Raw genomic sequence first — 15,838 nt, 5'->3', positions numbered from 1 at the left:
GGGTCCAGCTGCTGTTACAGTGTTAGAATGTAGGGAGTGTATCAATTCAGTACCTTCTAAACTAAACATGGCACCAGCAAGTACTCCTCTTTGCTACACTTCAAAGAGATGCTGTAGTCTCACCACTGATCCTAAGTGCTCTGTGCTTCTTACCCATAAATGTGGATTTCATTTTATAGGGTCTTTTTTTCCAAAATACATTCCAATGTCATGATCAAGCTCTAAAGACAGTAAACACAGACTTCCATAAATTGACTTAAACTTCTAAACTAAGTAACTGCAACAATTTGCAGCTAGGTAATTTTTAGGGGGGGTTGTTTTATAAAAAAACCCATCTGTACCATAACTAAACATTCACAATATACACGTATTCATCTTAATTACAGGCTGCCTTTCAAAACAACCAGCACCAAAACCCCCCTGAAGAACCATCGTTTTTTGGCAAATGAGTACAACGATTATGGTTCATTGCAAAATCGGGATGCTATAAAAGAACGAGGGCAACTATACTGCTAATTTTAAACATGGTATTCTGAGCTAAGAGCTGCCCAAGACCCTGGGAACAACCTTTTCCATTTTTCAAACTTGTGCTCTACCTCTGTGAAAGTTCATAACGGGACACAGGCTCAACTCAGTGAAGTTCAGCTGAGGTTTGTAGACTTGAAGGTGAAGGGACTTATTTAATCAGGAAAGTGAGAAGTAGAATCATCAACACCTACTTAAAGTAAACATGCCACCCCACAGCAAACAGCTGTTTTTCACTTGGAGTTCAACTTCCACTACAGTTGCAAATCCAGAGAGAAACACAGGAGGGTGATGATGGAGCTGGAAGATCGCACAGTACCTCTCTGTTGAAGTAGCAGCACTGTCTGTGAATATCATTTACCTTAGCAGGATGATCACCATTAACGTTTTCACATATTCTCTTACCCTTTCTATGACCTGAAACTGCCGATTTCAAACAAATTCATTCTCTTCTACTATCCACTTGTTTAGTTTCTTTTTAATTAACATCTCTTTAAAGCTATTACAAAGTAAAGGTCACCAGTGATGTCTGTGAAAGACCCGTTGGAGAAGACTCATGAAGTAGATACCCTAAGTCAGCAGACGGTCTTGTAGTGTGCTGCCATACGTTTAAACGCTGTGCTACTGAGTTACGTTTTCCATTCTTCACCTGAGGAGACAGCCCTTTGCAGAAGTTACTAAAAGTGGCCTAGAATGGCCCTGAAATCCTCCCTGAGCTGATCTCCTGAGGAGAGAACAGGCCAGGGGATGATCATTGTCCAGAGACCAGAGCAGAGGAACACACTGCCCAGAAAGGCAACTGCTCATGGTGGATTGAGACTGGTGAGGAGAACAAAGAGGAGACACAGGCTACCAACAGCCATCAGCGTGGATCAGTGAAGACACTGATGTTTTGCTCCTAACATATCGTATTTTGTCCATAATCTTTCTCCTATCCACAGAACAGATGCAAAACTCTTCCTTGTTTCATTAAGAGTGCAAGCAAATTTTTTGAAGGTTTGTTTTACTGTATAATGGACAAAAGATCCAGCACAGTCCAGCTTTTACTGGCCCCGATGTTATAAATTATATATCTAAAAAAAGTTACAGTTTTTAAGGCCAGAAGGAATTAGGAGGATATTAGCACCTTGTTTACCTTCTGCAGATATTGCCTATGCAGCTGAGTGACTACTGGATGAAGACAGTATCTCTTCTTTGAGTAAGGGTCCTGTCTTTTGCAAAGCAGTCTTGATTTAAAGAATTTAAGGAACAAAGAATCTATGCTACTCCTAGCTAAGTTATCACCACGGTTAATTACCTATCGCTGCTATGTAATTGTGCCTTAGTTTCAGCATTAATTCATGCTGAATTTCAGCATTAATTCATGCTTCTGCTTTGAAGCATGGATTCTTGCTACGTGTCTGTTTGCCAAATTACAGAGACCCCGACTGCCCCAGGTCTCCTCCTTGCTGAAGCACTAACAGACTGATTTGGCCCCTTCTTGGTCTTCTCCTCTGTGCGCTAACTGGAGTGACATTCTTTAGTCTTTCACTTAGAGTTTTCGTCTCATGAACTGCTTTTTGGGCCCCTCCTGAACCCTGTCCAGTATCTGAATATACAAAGGACAGGCATCAAAATCAGGTCCAAAGACAAAAGTAGAGATAAAACCCTCTATTAAACTCTTTCTGCTCTTCCATGTTCCTCTACAAGCCCGTAGTTCAGGGTAATACATTTGAGTATTAGTAGTGCAGTTATTCCATGAAAATGTACCACCCTTTTTGCAGCAAGCCATCATCATCTGACTGACTAACCAAAAATGTTACCTCTTAGGGGGTTGATAATGATTTCCTCCAGCATTAGAGGCAGGAGTATTATCACCTCTTTATTTCTTCTCTCTATTCTCTGCTTATTAATCCAAGAAGCAGGTCTGCTCTCCTATTCCAGTCAATTGGTTATCTATCGTTACCCCCAAGTAATTTATGCCTCTACAACCAACACAACAGCCCTGAAGAACATGGAAATGCTGCCAGATCACTAAAAGACCAAGATACACCTCTATACACTACTGAGACCCAAACTTCGGCTGAAATGTGAGCTATCACTGCTTCAGTCACCTTTGGCCCATCAAGGACCATGTATCAACTAAAAAAAAATCACTAAAAAGTCATAATTGCCAATGATAAACCTACACAAAAAATCCACACCACTTCCTTTATTAAAATTTGCCTTCACTTTCAGGACTTATGCATAAAAACAAGGTCCTAGGAAGAAGCTACCAGCATCCGCTGGCTATGGATACACGCAAAAAGAGATTGCTTAGGTCTCCTAAGCTATTTGTGTAAATGATAAACTAATTGCCCTTGATCTGTTTGATGAGGTTTACAAAGACGCTGACAGGTAATGAGAACTTAAACAGCACTATTGTCAATAGAGAAAAAAAGCCCTACTCTGGATCCCCCTCAACGCCCTCACTTGATTTCAGAGAGAGAAAACTATAACAAGAATTTTAATGACCTATTTTGCCTCTTTTGCTATTTGATTTAGAAGCAAATTCACAAAATCCCAGCCATGTGGAATTTAAATTCTGTGGAAGTCTCACCCACCAGCAATTACTACTGCAGTGTTTAAAATTTTAAAAGAAAACAAACCCAAACCTGAACAAAACACTATTTTTCAATTAATTTTCTTACTCTGATTTCTCTCCACATTACATCATCTCCCAATTACCGTGATTTTGCTGAGTGTGCCAATTTCTTAAATACACAGCTATAAAATGTATGGACTAATTGTTGAGCAGAACTGAAGAGCTATTAAAACTGCAATAGTACAGCACTTCCAATGGTAGTCTATTATTTCTACATGATTGGTTTTGTACAGTCCAACTCATGCAGTGAAACTCTTAGATAAATTAACTCCTTCGTTTTGACATAAACATCAAAGAGAGAATAAAAGGAGAATGAACATTATTTTCTGCTGCTATTTTAGACATATTGTTCATAACATCCATGAACATTCCTGGAAAGTTACAAATTATTTAAATTGAGAAAGCCATTTGCTGTTTTATCAAGTCTGTAATACACAAAATTCGGCTCCAGAATTATCTCATTTTCCCATTTCATTTTTCTCTGTCATCTACATGGTAGAGCATGTTTACAGAATTTTATAACTATAATATACAATTCAGTCATTTCTAAACAGCCCTGTAAGAGTAAGTCTGAAATGTACACATTTTAAAGATTACTTAGTGAGCACCAAACCTTTTCCCAGCTGTTTTAAATTTTGAATTTCCCAATAAATGAATAACATACTAAAAAAGCAAACAAGATCTGACATTATTTAGTCTAAGTTTCTAAAATGGCATAACATCTGTAGCTAAAAACAATTCTGAATAACTATATTTAACTAGAGCAGTATTCTATTATTCATAGCTCATTTTCCTTACAGACTAGGGGACTTAATGTGGTGTTCAAGCATTTCAAACATTTCTTTTAATTGTTTAGTCCTTCCAAGAGCCAAACTGCTGCAAAAAAGGGGAAAATGTTCACTCATATCTTTTATATATATTCATGTGACCAACCCATGATCTCAGTTAAGTGCCACAACTGTTCATTAACACACATCACAGCCCCCCAGCCTGCACTGCAAGCTTTGAAACCATGCCAGAAGCAGGGGCTCAACAAATGGCACTTTGACCTTTTCACTACTAACTTCAATCTTTATTAAAATCTCTCAAACATCAGCTCTGTCTCTCTCTTTTACCATCCTTTATGAGGTCCTGAAATACTTAATATTCATTCATTAAATGGAAAAGTTTGTTACATTCTTACATAATGATAGATTCCCCTTTCACACGCAATCGGCTTGTGAAATGCCTCTGATTGAAAAAGAGAACGAAACTCCCCCTCCCCCTGCCAAACAACTCTAAATTCAGATTGCTCACTCACTTCCAGGGAAATCAAGCATGCTGCCTAATATTAAAAAATCTCATGGCATCCAGGCAAGTTTAGCTCCGTTTTATGTTCCCCTTATTAAATTTCACCTTAGCAACACACAAAATCCTCACCCTGCTTTTTGCTTGCTTTTTCAGTTTCATGATTGCCTCTTCACTTCTTTGGTCCAACCATTTATGGGGGGGACAGAAACCGATTTTTTTTTGCCCAGCAGAGTTTCAGTTTCTTACAACAGAGTCACCAAAACCAGCAATCCCGCGGAGGGAAATGCAACTAGATACAAATAGAGGCTTTGGTAATTTTTATGGTGCTCAAGCATAGATTTTTGGGGGGAGGGGGGAGGAGGGAGAGAGAGAAATAATGGCATTTTTTTTTCTTTTCTTTTTGCCTACCAGTAATTAAACAATTACACATTAAGAACAACAACAACAAAAAGGAACCACAGAAAAAGTTCTCATGAGTCATTTATGTGTTTTCATTCTTTGTGTAAACTTTCTGGCACACCCTATATGCTTCACTTCTTGCTTCAACTAAGTAAGTACTGGAAAATATCATAGTATTTGGAACCAAGGGAAATGACACATTAATTCGAAGTTTACTCGGTGTAAGTTTGCATTTTACAGATTTGAAATGCAACTTCAAGGAAACCTGAAACTCACCTTCAACCTCTGATTTCTCTCCCCCCTTTACCCGGGGATTATGCAGAAGGTATAAGCTATTCATTTAAGCGGCACAGTGAAGTATCATCATTAGGTGGCTTAGTTGCCCGGGATACTCCTATCAGCCTGACCAGTAGGGAACCTGGGAAGCCTGAGCTCCAAAGGGGGGAAAAGTAAACAGAGTAATGAGTAACAGTTACAGCTCCTTAAAATGTGTACATTAACCTCGCTATTGGGAAACTATTTGCTTTTTAGAGGCAGCACCCTCTGATTGAAATAATGATAAATATTTTGGAAATTCCATCTCAAGCCAAAATGAAATTACCCAAGTGCACTCTCGGAGAACAAAGATTTTTAGTATACCTTCAAATGAACTCAAGTAAGTTTACAAATGGCCTATACCTAAAAGACCATTAACTAAAATTACATTTGTTTTTATTGAAAGACAGCCTCAAGTGCTGACATGTAATATATGACATGTGATACATAATAATACTGTTAAACCAGTTCTGACATAATATTTCCCTAGGCATAATAACCACAAATGACTGCTTTAGTTAAGAACTAGCCAGAAACAAAATAGATCCACGTAGAAGTAGCTTTAACCATAAATACCTCAACAATATTTTATGTCACTTTGTAAAAAACTTAAAGGAGTCCCATAATAATTAACAACAAAAACTTCATGTTCTTTACTATTGCATGGCGGTTGTGAAAGGTTATTTCATAGTCCCACAGCTGCCAATGCTGTAAATTATGCAGGCACCAAGAAGCATTAAGGAGAAATAATAGCAATTTAAACTGAGGCTGACGTAATTCATGATAAACAGTCATTGGAAAATATTACAATGTTGTCTTTTTTGAGTGGGTTTAATCAGAAGAATGTGACCATATTCTGACACAAACCACTTCACTTTTCCATTGTACAGGAATGGGGGTCCTTCCCTGGCCATAGAGGTCTCCCTTGCTCACTGTGCTGAGCCCCAGCACCTCAGGGATGCTGCTCATGAGGCTTGGGTTGCCAGTGGGCTCACAATTCTGAGACACGGCTCCGGAGTCTGAGCAGGCCTGTCCACGGGGGGCTTGATGCAAACCAGGGCAACAGTCAAACAAGGATGTGCCAACGAAGGCTTATGAGGGCAAAAGAGATGGCTCCAGAAATGAGACTGCCTGTGATGGACATGGCTCACAAATACGATGAACACGGCCTGGCTTACTTTTTGCTATGACCACAAAACACGATTTTGGTAGCTGAATTGCAAAAGTAGCCATCAAGGGGCAATCTTATATAGAAGGCATTAGTGATGTACATCTACAGTCATTTATTGAATGGACACCAATAATGTGTGTGTGTAATGGATGACAAAACGCCTGCTATGGGTTACATTTATCAGGCTCAGAAGAGCAGCTCACTTGCAAACCCTCATTTGCTGGAGCTATACATTAATTCTCTGCTGAACTCTGTCTGGTAAAACATATAAACCGCACAATACCATCACATAGTTACTAAGCTAAAAAATAAAAAAGATATTCTGGGCAGGAAGAGGACTCTGCCACGAGCCCTCTCTAGAGAGGAACTCTCACCTCCTGTCCAGTGAGAGCCCCAAACCCAGAGCTGTCCCAGCCCAGGCCAGACTGGGCACCCCATGGCTCACAACCCTGATGTTTCTCAAGCAGATGGGTCACGGCCACAACAGTCATTGCAGGCACATGGCACAAGCCCCCCACCTCCACGACTGCTACCCCAGGGTACCTGAAGAAGAAAGGAGCCACACCAAACTCCCATGGGAGCAGTTCTCTCGGGCAGCTCCCCTGTTCCTCTGTGCAGAGCTGCCAGCCATGACCAGCCCTGTCTGAGAAGGGAGGCCAGGGGCTCAGGAATGGGCAGAAGAAGCTTTTCAAGCAGTACCCGCCCTTCCACTCAACATCTGCTGCCTTCCCGAGGGCACTATGCATGCAACTCAAATAAAATCAGTGTTCTCCATCAAGGAGTTTTGATTATATAGTGAAAAATAATCTATGCTACTATTTATTTATCCTGGTTAAAACTATGGTTGCCAGTCAAAACGCACTAAAAACCAGAAAGGAGTAGAAGCTAACAGCATTTGTTTCCATTGAAGTTCTTGCAGACAGGAAGGTATTTTATCTTACTTTACTACACATTACTTACGTTCACTTAACAGCTTGCTGTTAACATTGAGTGAGATTCTGCCTTTGGTTAACTGGTGAAAATCTTGAGTAACAGCCACAGAAGTGCATCGAGTTGTGCTGGATTTACGCCACTAAGGAAGGCAGAATGTGACCCCTTATCAGTGCCTTTTTGCTTTGAGTATACAAATATTTTATGCATTTCAATGAGTGACAGAATGCAAAACTTGCAAATATTTATTTTTAGATGTATGGGGGAAAAGCAATTAGAGCTAAAAATGTTAAGAATGAAGAAATCACTTAACAGAAGCAATTATGTTGGGCACATAAACAGCTCTGCCTTCAGACATTTTATTCAAACGCTGCAAAGCACACTAGAAAATATCAATTGTTTTAAAAAAACCCTCCAAGTATTTTTTCACAACTGAAAAATCAATCATTATAAACAACATCTGGGGATCATTAATATCTTGCTCTACAGTTGAATTAACAAAATAAAGAAGAAATCTGACCAGAATCCAGAACATTTCCAGATTCACTTTCTCAAGCTAAAAGCTTGTGTTTGCAGAGGTGGGGTGGGAGGGAAGAGGAAATGTACATTTATCTATATTGTATATAGCACTATTATGCATTAATCACTACTTCCCCTCCAGCTATGTCCTGTTTTTGTTTTCAGAGACCTAAAATTTGAAATATTTTGCTAAGCCACCCTGCCCAAGACCTTGGGAAAAATTTACATATTCTCCAGACTGTTGGGAGATGCCACCGTAAAGCTCCATCTAAGGAGCTCCCAGTGTTCATGTTAATAAAAAGTCTCCATATTCCTCCTACTGCAGTTCTAAATGGTTTAAACATTCCAGTCTTTGCAGAGGAGCACTAACAGCAACCCCACTTTAATACCACATCTGTATTAAAACAAAGAAGGCCAAAGCATATGGAAAGTTCAGGTTTTCCTGAATTTCACTGATATAAATGATCCTGCAGGTAGCCAAAACAAACAACAGCAATAATGCTGATACTTTATATCAGCTGAAAAATTTTAAAAAAACACTCAGTCAGCCCAAGTGCAATTTTTGCACTGGAGCTAAATTTAAAAAGAAAAGCCAACTTTGACTCTTTGACTCACACAAATAAAACAAGTCACCAACAGGAAAACTGTATTTCATTTAGACTGAAAATATTCTTCCTTTTTTTTGTTTGTTTGTTTGTTTTAAAGACTCATTCCCTGCCAAGGTTTTATTTTGTTATGTTTTTCCCCCAAACAACTGATTTTATCTGTGAGTCACAAACTTCTGTAAACTAAGATGCATAATGAGAGCAAAGACCAAATTTCAGCTATACCAGGAACAATGGTACAACTCTATACCCTGAAGTCCCCAGCTTTCATGCCGCAGAATTTTTCTGGCACATGAACTATCCCTAAAAAGTCCTTTCTCCTTCATAATGCTGCTCTTCCATGGCTTCCCTGGCCAATGGCAAGGAGGGTAAGTCCTTCTGAAATTGCTGGCTCAGACACTCCAGCAGCTGGGAGGACTGGTAAAGTCACCCCTCATTCCCAACCACTCCCTGCCAGCCCTGGAAGTGAGACAAACAGCACTCTTCATTGTTTTACTGGGAGAGATGAGCTGTTGAAGGTTTTGAGGTTTGCATTTTAATGTAGATAACTTTTCCCCTAGCAAGCAATATATCTTTACGTTTGGTTTGGGGGATGGGGACAGGAGATAAGTGGGGCCTGCAATGCCCTTTTGCACGTTTTTGTTTTTTTTTTTTTTAATGAGCAGTTTTCCTCTGCATTGCTCATGTTATGGCCAAATGAAGACGGTTAATTTTTCAGAGAAAATTTTGTATTTTTACCACAGTAAGTTGAAGTTCTCTCACTTTTTGGTATGAAATGTTTAATAAAAAAATTGGGGTTTACATGCAAACCCAAAACCTTCTTTTGGCCATGAACATGTGTTTACAGTACTCCAGGGGCCAAATAGATTGTTTAATGGCATATTGGACCCAGCATGCTGTAAAAATAATCCAGATTGATCTAAAATTTACCAAAAATTGAGAAGAAATAAGGTATTCCGTTTTCTCTCACACTCCTGTTTATAGAAAAAGGAAGCCCATCCTCGCAGAATGAAAGACAGCCTTTGGATTCATCTTTATTAGACAGGATTTTTAACATTTATCTAGCAAAGCGCCATGATAAACCCTTCTGTGTGAGATTTTTACCTGGTGAAGCTGATGGAGCTGAAGCTCACCATCACCCAGACCACAGCTGGATGACAGAAGGATCCTGGCTCACTGATGCACCCTGGAAGCCACTCTAAGCCATGGAGCTGGCACAAGCCTGGCAACTGAAGTCACCTTTTTTGGACAAGCAAACCCAGAGGACATGTGCTGCTCTAGCAACAAGTGGACCTTGATTTATGCCCAGTGACCTTCAGATACACCTTCTGAACACTCGCAGGCAGCTTTGCCTCCAGCTAGAACACTTAGGTCTATAATGAAAATTATTAGAAACCTAATTTTTTCATTCCTCCTCTCTCACAGCACGTATGACCACACAGCAGATGCCAGTAAACGATATGCATTTACAAAAGTTATTCAGTAACAGTAACCCCAGAGGCTGATAAATGAAAAAGATTTTGAAAAATGTCTTGAGTTGAAGAGAAATGAATTGTTCATTTTCATTGCTCACATTCATTTCATTATCCACCTGGATTGCTTCATGCTGGTGAGGACCTCTAATTGCTCTTATTTCAGGAGAGGGATACGTGTGCAGTCTGACTGCGGCCTTAGCCAGGAACCTGGGCTATCAAGATATCCCAGCAAGGTTTATGTCTTTTGCTTTCTGAACAGAAGCAAGCTCTTGTGCCTGTTTGCATTCTGGAGGGGAGCCCTCCAAGGCAGTTGGATTAACTATTCAGTGGTTATACCAACAAGAATGGGAACAGGAGGCTTCCCACTCACAGCAGCCTTCCCTCTGTAAATGTAGACCAAGTCCTTCTGTGGCAGGCTGCAAAGAAATACATGCAAAACGTTTGAGCCTTCCAGCTGCTGAGCCCATTCCTCCAGCAGCCTCCTAGATGGGATGCTGTGGCACACCGAACCAAACCGGAGGAGAATCAGAAGAGGACTGTGCAAGAAAACTGGTCCTAAATATTCCTGCCCAAACCACCTGGGCACGTGCCGTGCGGCAGGGGACACGCAGGGCAGAGGCAAGCACAGGGGGCCGCAGTGTTGGCAGCACCTGTGGCAGCCCAAGCTGGAGCTGGAGGGGAAGCTTAGCACAGCCTGAGCCTCCCAGAGCCTCTATGGAAACAGAACGTCCACACAGGACTGCCCAAAGCCTTGCTGCATCCCTTCTCACCATACCTGTGCAAGCTCACAGACAGCATCTACACACACCTTCTGCTTTAAAATGTCCCACACCAAAACGTTATTTATTGTCAACAAAACCTAATTCCTCTTCCTCATTTCTTGCCTGATTTATTTTTGTTTCGTTTTCCCTACAGAAGACGGAAAAAGAAGGACTATGAGAGCAAGTCAGAGCTCAACAATTTTTTTTTTTTGTTATAAATTTATAATGAAAGTAGAGAGAGTATTTCCAGGAAAAACATTTTGGTCTGGAAAATGAAAACTGCCTAACAAGGACAACAGCTTATATGCTGAGGGGTCCTTGTAAAGGTGTTTCTGGTGTCTCCTTTGTGACGTGCTGTATCTGTTGCAAAACACTCCAGCATACAGAGAATGTGTAAGACTTGCCTCCAATGCAATGCTTCTGTAGAAGATTATGCATCCACTGAGCAACCAGTGCTCCAGTGCTTCCCACATAAAGACATCAGCAGAATGCATTTCCCAAATTTTGTATTTGCTTTGGAGTTAGGAGAATTTCAGGTAAAAATGGTGATATTCACACTCCTATCTTGTTCCTTCCGCACACTTAGTTCATTTGCAAGGTAAGAGAGAGACAAAACCTTCAAATTAAATGTGTCTGGATCTCCTTATAGACACCTTTTCAGAATTTTACTCACCATTTTTGTCACCTGGTATCCCCCTCAGATTTGACTGATAAATACCAGTGCCTTAGAGTAATCTATTTATCTGCTGTACCACCCTGCCTCTGTTTAGCCTTAGCAGTCATCACTTTCCACATGTGACATCAATCTACACGGTATCAGTGTAAACTGTTTGTATAATGAAGCGTTGTACTTTTTATTGTCCTGCCAGCAAAGAAAAGGATTAACCAGTACTTTGCCTGTTGTCTTTAATATAGGTACATAATTGACACCATACATTTTGCAATACAGATATGGAACCACTCACTGGCCAGTTTTTTCTTCTTAAAACAGCAGGGTCTGCAAGTTTTACATCATTGCTTTCCTAATAATTACTTTTAAACAGTGGGTTTTTGGGATTTTTTTGGGCTCCTTTTTTTTTAATCAGGATTTTTTAAAAATCTGCTTCTTAAACCAAACTAAATTTAAAACACACAATATTAATTTCTATGGCTAAGATTTCTGTGGCTCTGGTTGATAATGAGATAATTGCCTCACAAAGGTCAAGAGAATGGCATACTTTGCTTTCAGAGGCTGAACAAAGCACTTGCTATGGTTCACTAAGCGTAGTTTCTGCATCACTCCACATCTCTTTGATTCATCTATTACTAATATTCCATGATACACTTGCATTATGGATCCAACTATTGCAACAAACCTGTAATCAAGGAATGACCCTGAATAAAATACTCCACAGAAAGCAGATGGTAGGCTCATGAAACGCCTTCAAGCCTAAAATAACCTTTCCCATATAAAAAGGAGAGTCAATTACAACTGAACTTTATATTCTGAGCTTGAGCTCACAGTAAATAAAAACCAACATGATACTATTGTGTCATTGGACCAAACTTCCAGGATATTTAATTCATTTTTTTCACCACCCCCTAAGAACAACCAACACTTTTATTCATAGTTCATTCAAAGCCTGTAATGTTTTGTGTGAGCGTGAGCAGACTTGACAGTTTGGGCCTGATTCTTAAAAACCTTGACAGCACAAAACTAAAACTACTCCCAGCAGTCATGTGCTCCAGTGACAACACCATGTGAGTAAGGATCTTGTCTGCCTTTCGGGAATGGAGTGGCACAGCAGCAGAGGAGCACTTCCTTACCAAGTGCCCCAGTGCCGCCGGATGAGTCAGTCTTCTCTGCCGACACAACAATGCCTGAGCTGGGCACCAAGCTCAAGGCCAGTGTGCTGGAGTTCAGAAAAACAGGCAGATGTCTCTCCCATCTGAACATTCCCTCTCACTCTCATTATTAAATGTTTAAGGGTATCGGCGGAATTTTTTTCTCTAAGACACCACCGGAGCTTCCCTGCAGAGATGTGGGGGTCCCATAAGCAAAGGTGCACTCATCACCACGCTTTGCATCACTTTGCAAGCATTAGCCACAGAACTCATCCATCTATGGGGGATGAAACTGAATTCTGGACACTGCTAAAGAAACTACACTGGACCCATTACTGGGTGTCTACACAACATGCATTCTGCCACATATTCAAAGCACATCTGCTGTCACTGGGATGGTCTTACACCAAAACCCCCTGTGTGAAATCACCTGGCTGCTATCAGGTGTCAAATCTTGCAGTCCTTTTCCCCAGCTGTAAGGGGCTGTGTACTCCTTTAGAGCTGCAGAGTATTCTCTATGCCTTTTGAACTGAGGTCACCTCCCGAAAGTACCTCTGTGCTCGTAAAATCAAGCTCCTGGCAGTGGCAAAGCCCATGTTGAAGAAGCCCACATTCCAAATGCTCCATTCTGATGACCAGAAGCACACCAGCTACAGCTGACACTCTACAGGGCCCCAGGAGCACGGCTGACAAGTGCTCTGCAACAGCAATGGGGCGTGAAACCATTCTCTCCTATGTGGCATTTTTTAGCATACTGCACCAACAATGGCCTCAAAAAGCTAACACACAGTGTAAAGCTTCTGGAAGACAGGCTACAGGGGAATAGTTAAGGCAGATGAACTTCAAACCCAGGCAAGCTATTGTTTCACTCAGACCAAGTCACTGTGCCACACTCTACCCATCTAACATTATCTTTGACTGTGAACTCAAGTTACAATACTGAGATCACCAGTGGCTAGGAGCCTTTAGTCTTAAAGAAGAAAGAGCATATTTGGTACTGAACATTTCAATCATAAATAGCATTAGCTCACTTCAAAGAAATCACATCTTCCCTTTGGAAATCAGTGGACTTAGAAGAAAAAAAGAAGAAGAAAAATGTCTTTACTTGCGAGAAGAAGAAAATAGCTGTAATGGGACTTACCAAACTCATCACATATACTTTCGTTTTCTATTAGGGTAGGATGATCAAATGTATCCCGACAATAGAAGATTTGGGGGTTCTTGCTTGTTATTGCAATGCCTCCAAGGGCTAAAACAAACTGGTCTGTGAGTATTGAAGAGGGCTTGTCCTGAATGCGCTTTAGCATGGAACGGTATCGACAGTACTGGGGGTAGCTGAGAATTAGAAGGTTTGAATCTTCGTCATCCTCACCTGGAAGAACAGAAAAAAATACTCTTAGTATATCAGAAAAGTACAAACCAAAAACTGTAAATCAAGTATTTCAGAAAAATTCGTTTTTCTGAAGTAAGTTTGCCTTTTCTGAAGACGCAACTTTTATAGCACAGTCTGGAAAGAAAGGTTAAAAACAGAAATTAACAAAAAGTTTATTAAAATAGGTTATTTTCTGCCTCTCTGTTCAGTTTTCCCATACTTACTACCAAGGACTACCTGGATGAGCAAGAAAACACTGCTCTGCAAAAGTTTGCCGAGGGCCTGAATCAAAGTGTTCTCCATACTTTGCCAATTTGGCTGCTTCAATAGAAATATTATCTGTAATATTTACTCAGTTCCCCATATACCTTTACTACACTCATGTTTACATCAGCTAACATCTTTTAAAAATAATAATATACAAGCCTCAGAGCATACAGCTATTAGTTCTCCTTGGAAGCACCTCATACTGGTAACTACACCAAAGGACCTCTGGGTCAGGGGAGGTGGGCTGATCTGACCTGGCCATTGTTGCTAAACCCCAAGAGATGGAAGCAACTTTCTTCACATTAACTGCAAATGCAGCAGGACTCAATAAAAGTCCTATAGTGCACAACAAGCAAATGAATTTTCAAACAGCTTGTGCTGCGGCGCTCAAAATGTAAAGCAATCTAGATCTCAGAGCTTTCCATTCCTTTATGGTTTAGATTATATCACATATGAAGGTAGCAGATTTTGAAATATCATCATCAAGTGTCATCATATAACCAGAAGGAAACTTAAAGAGAGAGGAAAAAAAAACCTCAACTAGGGATACAAACATGAGAAATGACTCATTTGCAGCTATGCAGCCAGTACTCAAGAGCAACTCTTTTTCTGCTCATTTATCTCCTCAGGTGTGGAGCAGAACATGGCTTTCCAGGTACGCCAATGAAGACAAAGTAATGGCATTCACTTTATGTTTTCTGCTGTACTTTGATTAGTGAATTACTCAGCTATTTCTTCTGCCAGAGACAAAAGATCTACTATTTAATCCCATTGCCAATACTGAAATCATCATTCTTACTCCGAAACAAAAATCACTTCAGACATTTAAAGAAAAGTCAGATCAGTTCTCCCCAACTAAATATGATGGCACAACTCATCTAGATTCAAGTGAGGCAATGGAAATGTTGACACATAAAAGGCTAAATCTTAAGAAGACTCTGGAAGCAGATCTATCACCTAGAATGTCATCACTGCAGATGAATGCAATGCTGTAAAAAAAAATCAACACGACAGACGGACTTGTGAGGCACCGTCTTTGCTAGCACAGCTCCTGAGAGTCATCACTTTTTAAAACTCAGAACTCTCACACTATCCTGACATAGGTGAGGAGATAATACTATTTGGTATTAAAAAAAAAAAGAAAAAAGAAAAAAAAAAAAAAAAAGAGTAATACATTTTAGTAAACAGCACTGACTCTACTTTTCTAAGAAAATAAAATTGATGGCCCTAAAACCTCTTTTGGTCAATAATGATGTGGTCATGCTTTTCTTTGTTTCAACAAGTATCCCATAAGCCTACACAACAGCACGATTGAGCCAATTGCTCCTGGGAATAAGGCTCTCTCTTCTTTATTAGGAAACTCTAAAAATCAGATCAGGAAAACTGTTCTAGGAATTAACAGGCACATGATCCGTCCTTTAGCTCCTTGGAGAGTTTCACAAACGCCTGTTTGACGGTTATTACTACTTTATACCTTTGTGTAGATAGCGGTGAGCTGAATCTGTCGATCTGACAGCACTTTTCTTATGCCAGGATGTGGTCAGCTTTTTAAACAGGGTGTATATAAATGTATGTCCCACGTGCCTTTGTAGTAAACCATTAGTTTCCAGACAAATGTGCTGCAAGTCCCTGCGCAGAATTACACAAACTTTGTACCCCTGACAACTGACAACTTCACTCAAACCCCCTGGCATAAATTAAAACCAAGTAATTTTTACAGGATCACTTTCGTACATGCTTGTGCAATTCCAATGAGTACTTT

The 15,838-nt window shown here is 40.2% G+C and overlaps 1 protein-coding gene across 2 annotated transcripts in view; it reads right to left on the bottom strand.

Moving 5' to 3' along the window:
• ARID5B (AT-rich interaction domain 5B) overlaps positions 1-15,838 on the bottom strand; it is a 114,619-nt gene that overhangs the window by 54,175 nt on the left and 44,606 nt on the right. For both annotated transcript variants that reach the window (XM_066324243.1, XM_066324242.1), the window contains one exon: positions 13,579-13,809. In XM_066324243.1, coding sequence (XP_066180340.1) covers positions 13,579-13,809 — 231 coding nt within the window. The remainder of the gene's footprint in view (positions 1-13,578; positions 13,810-15,838) is intronic.

This window comes from Sylvia atricapilla, chromosome 8 (assembly GCF_009819655.1).
Source record: "Sylvia atricapilla isolate bSylAtr1 chromosome 8, bSylAtr1.pri, whole genome shotgun sequence".
NCBI lineage: Eukaryota > Metazoa > Chordata > Aves > Passeriformes > Sylviidae > Sylvia > Sylvia atricapilla.
This window is presented reverse-complemented; position numbering and strand designations above follow the sequence as displayed.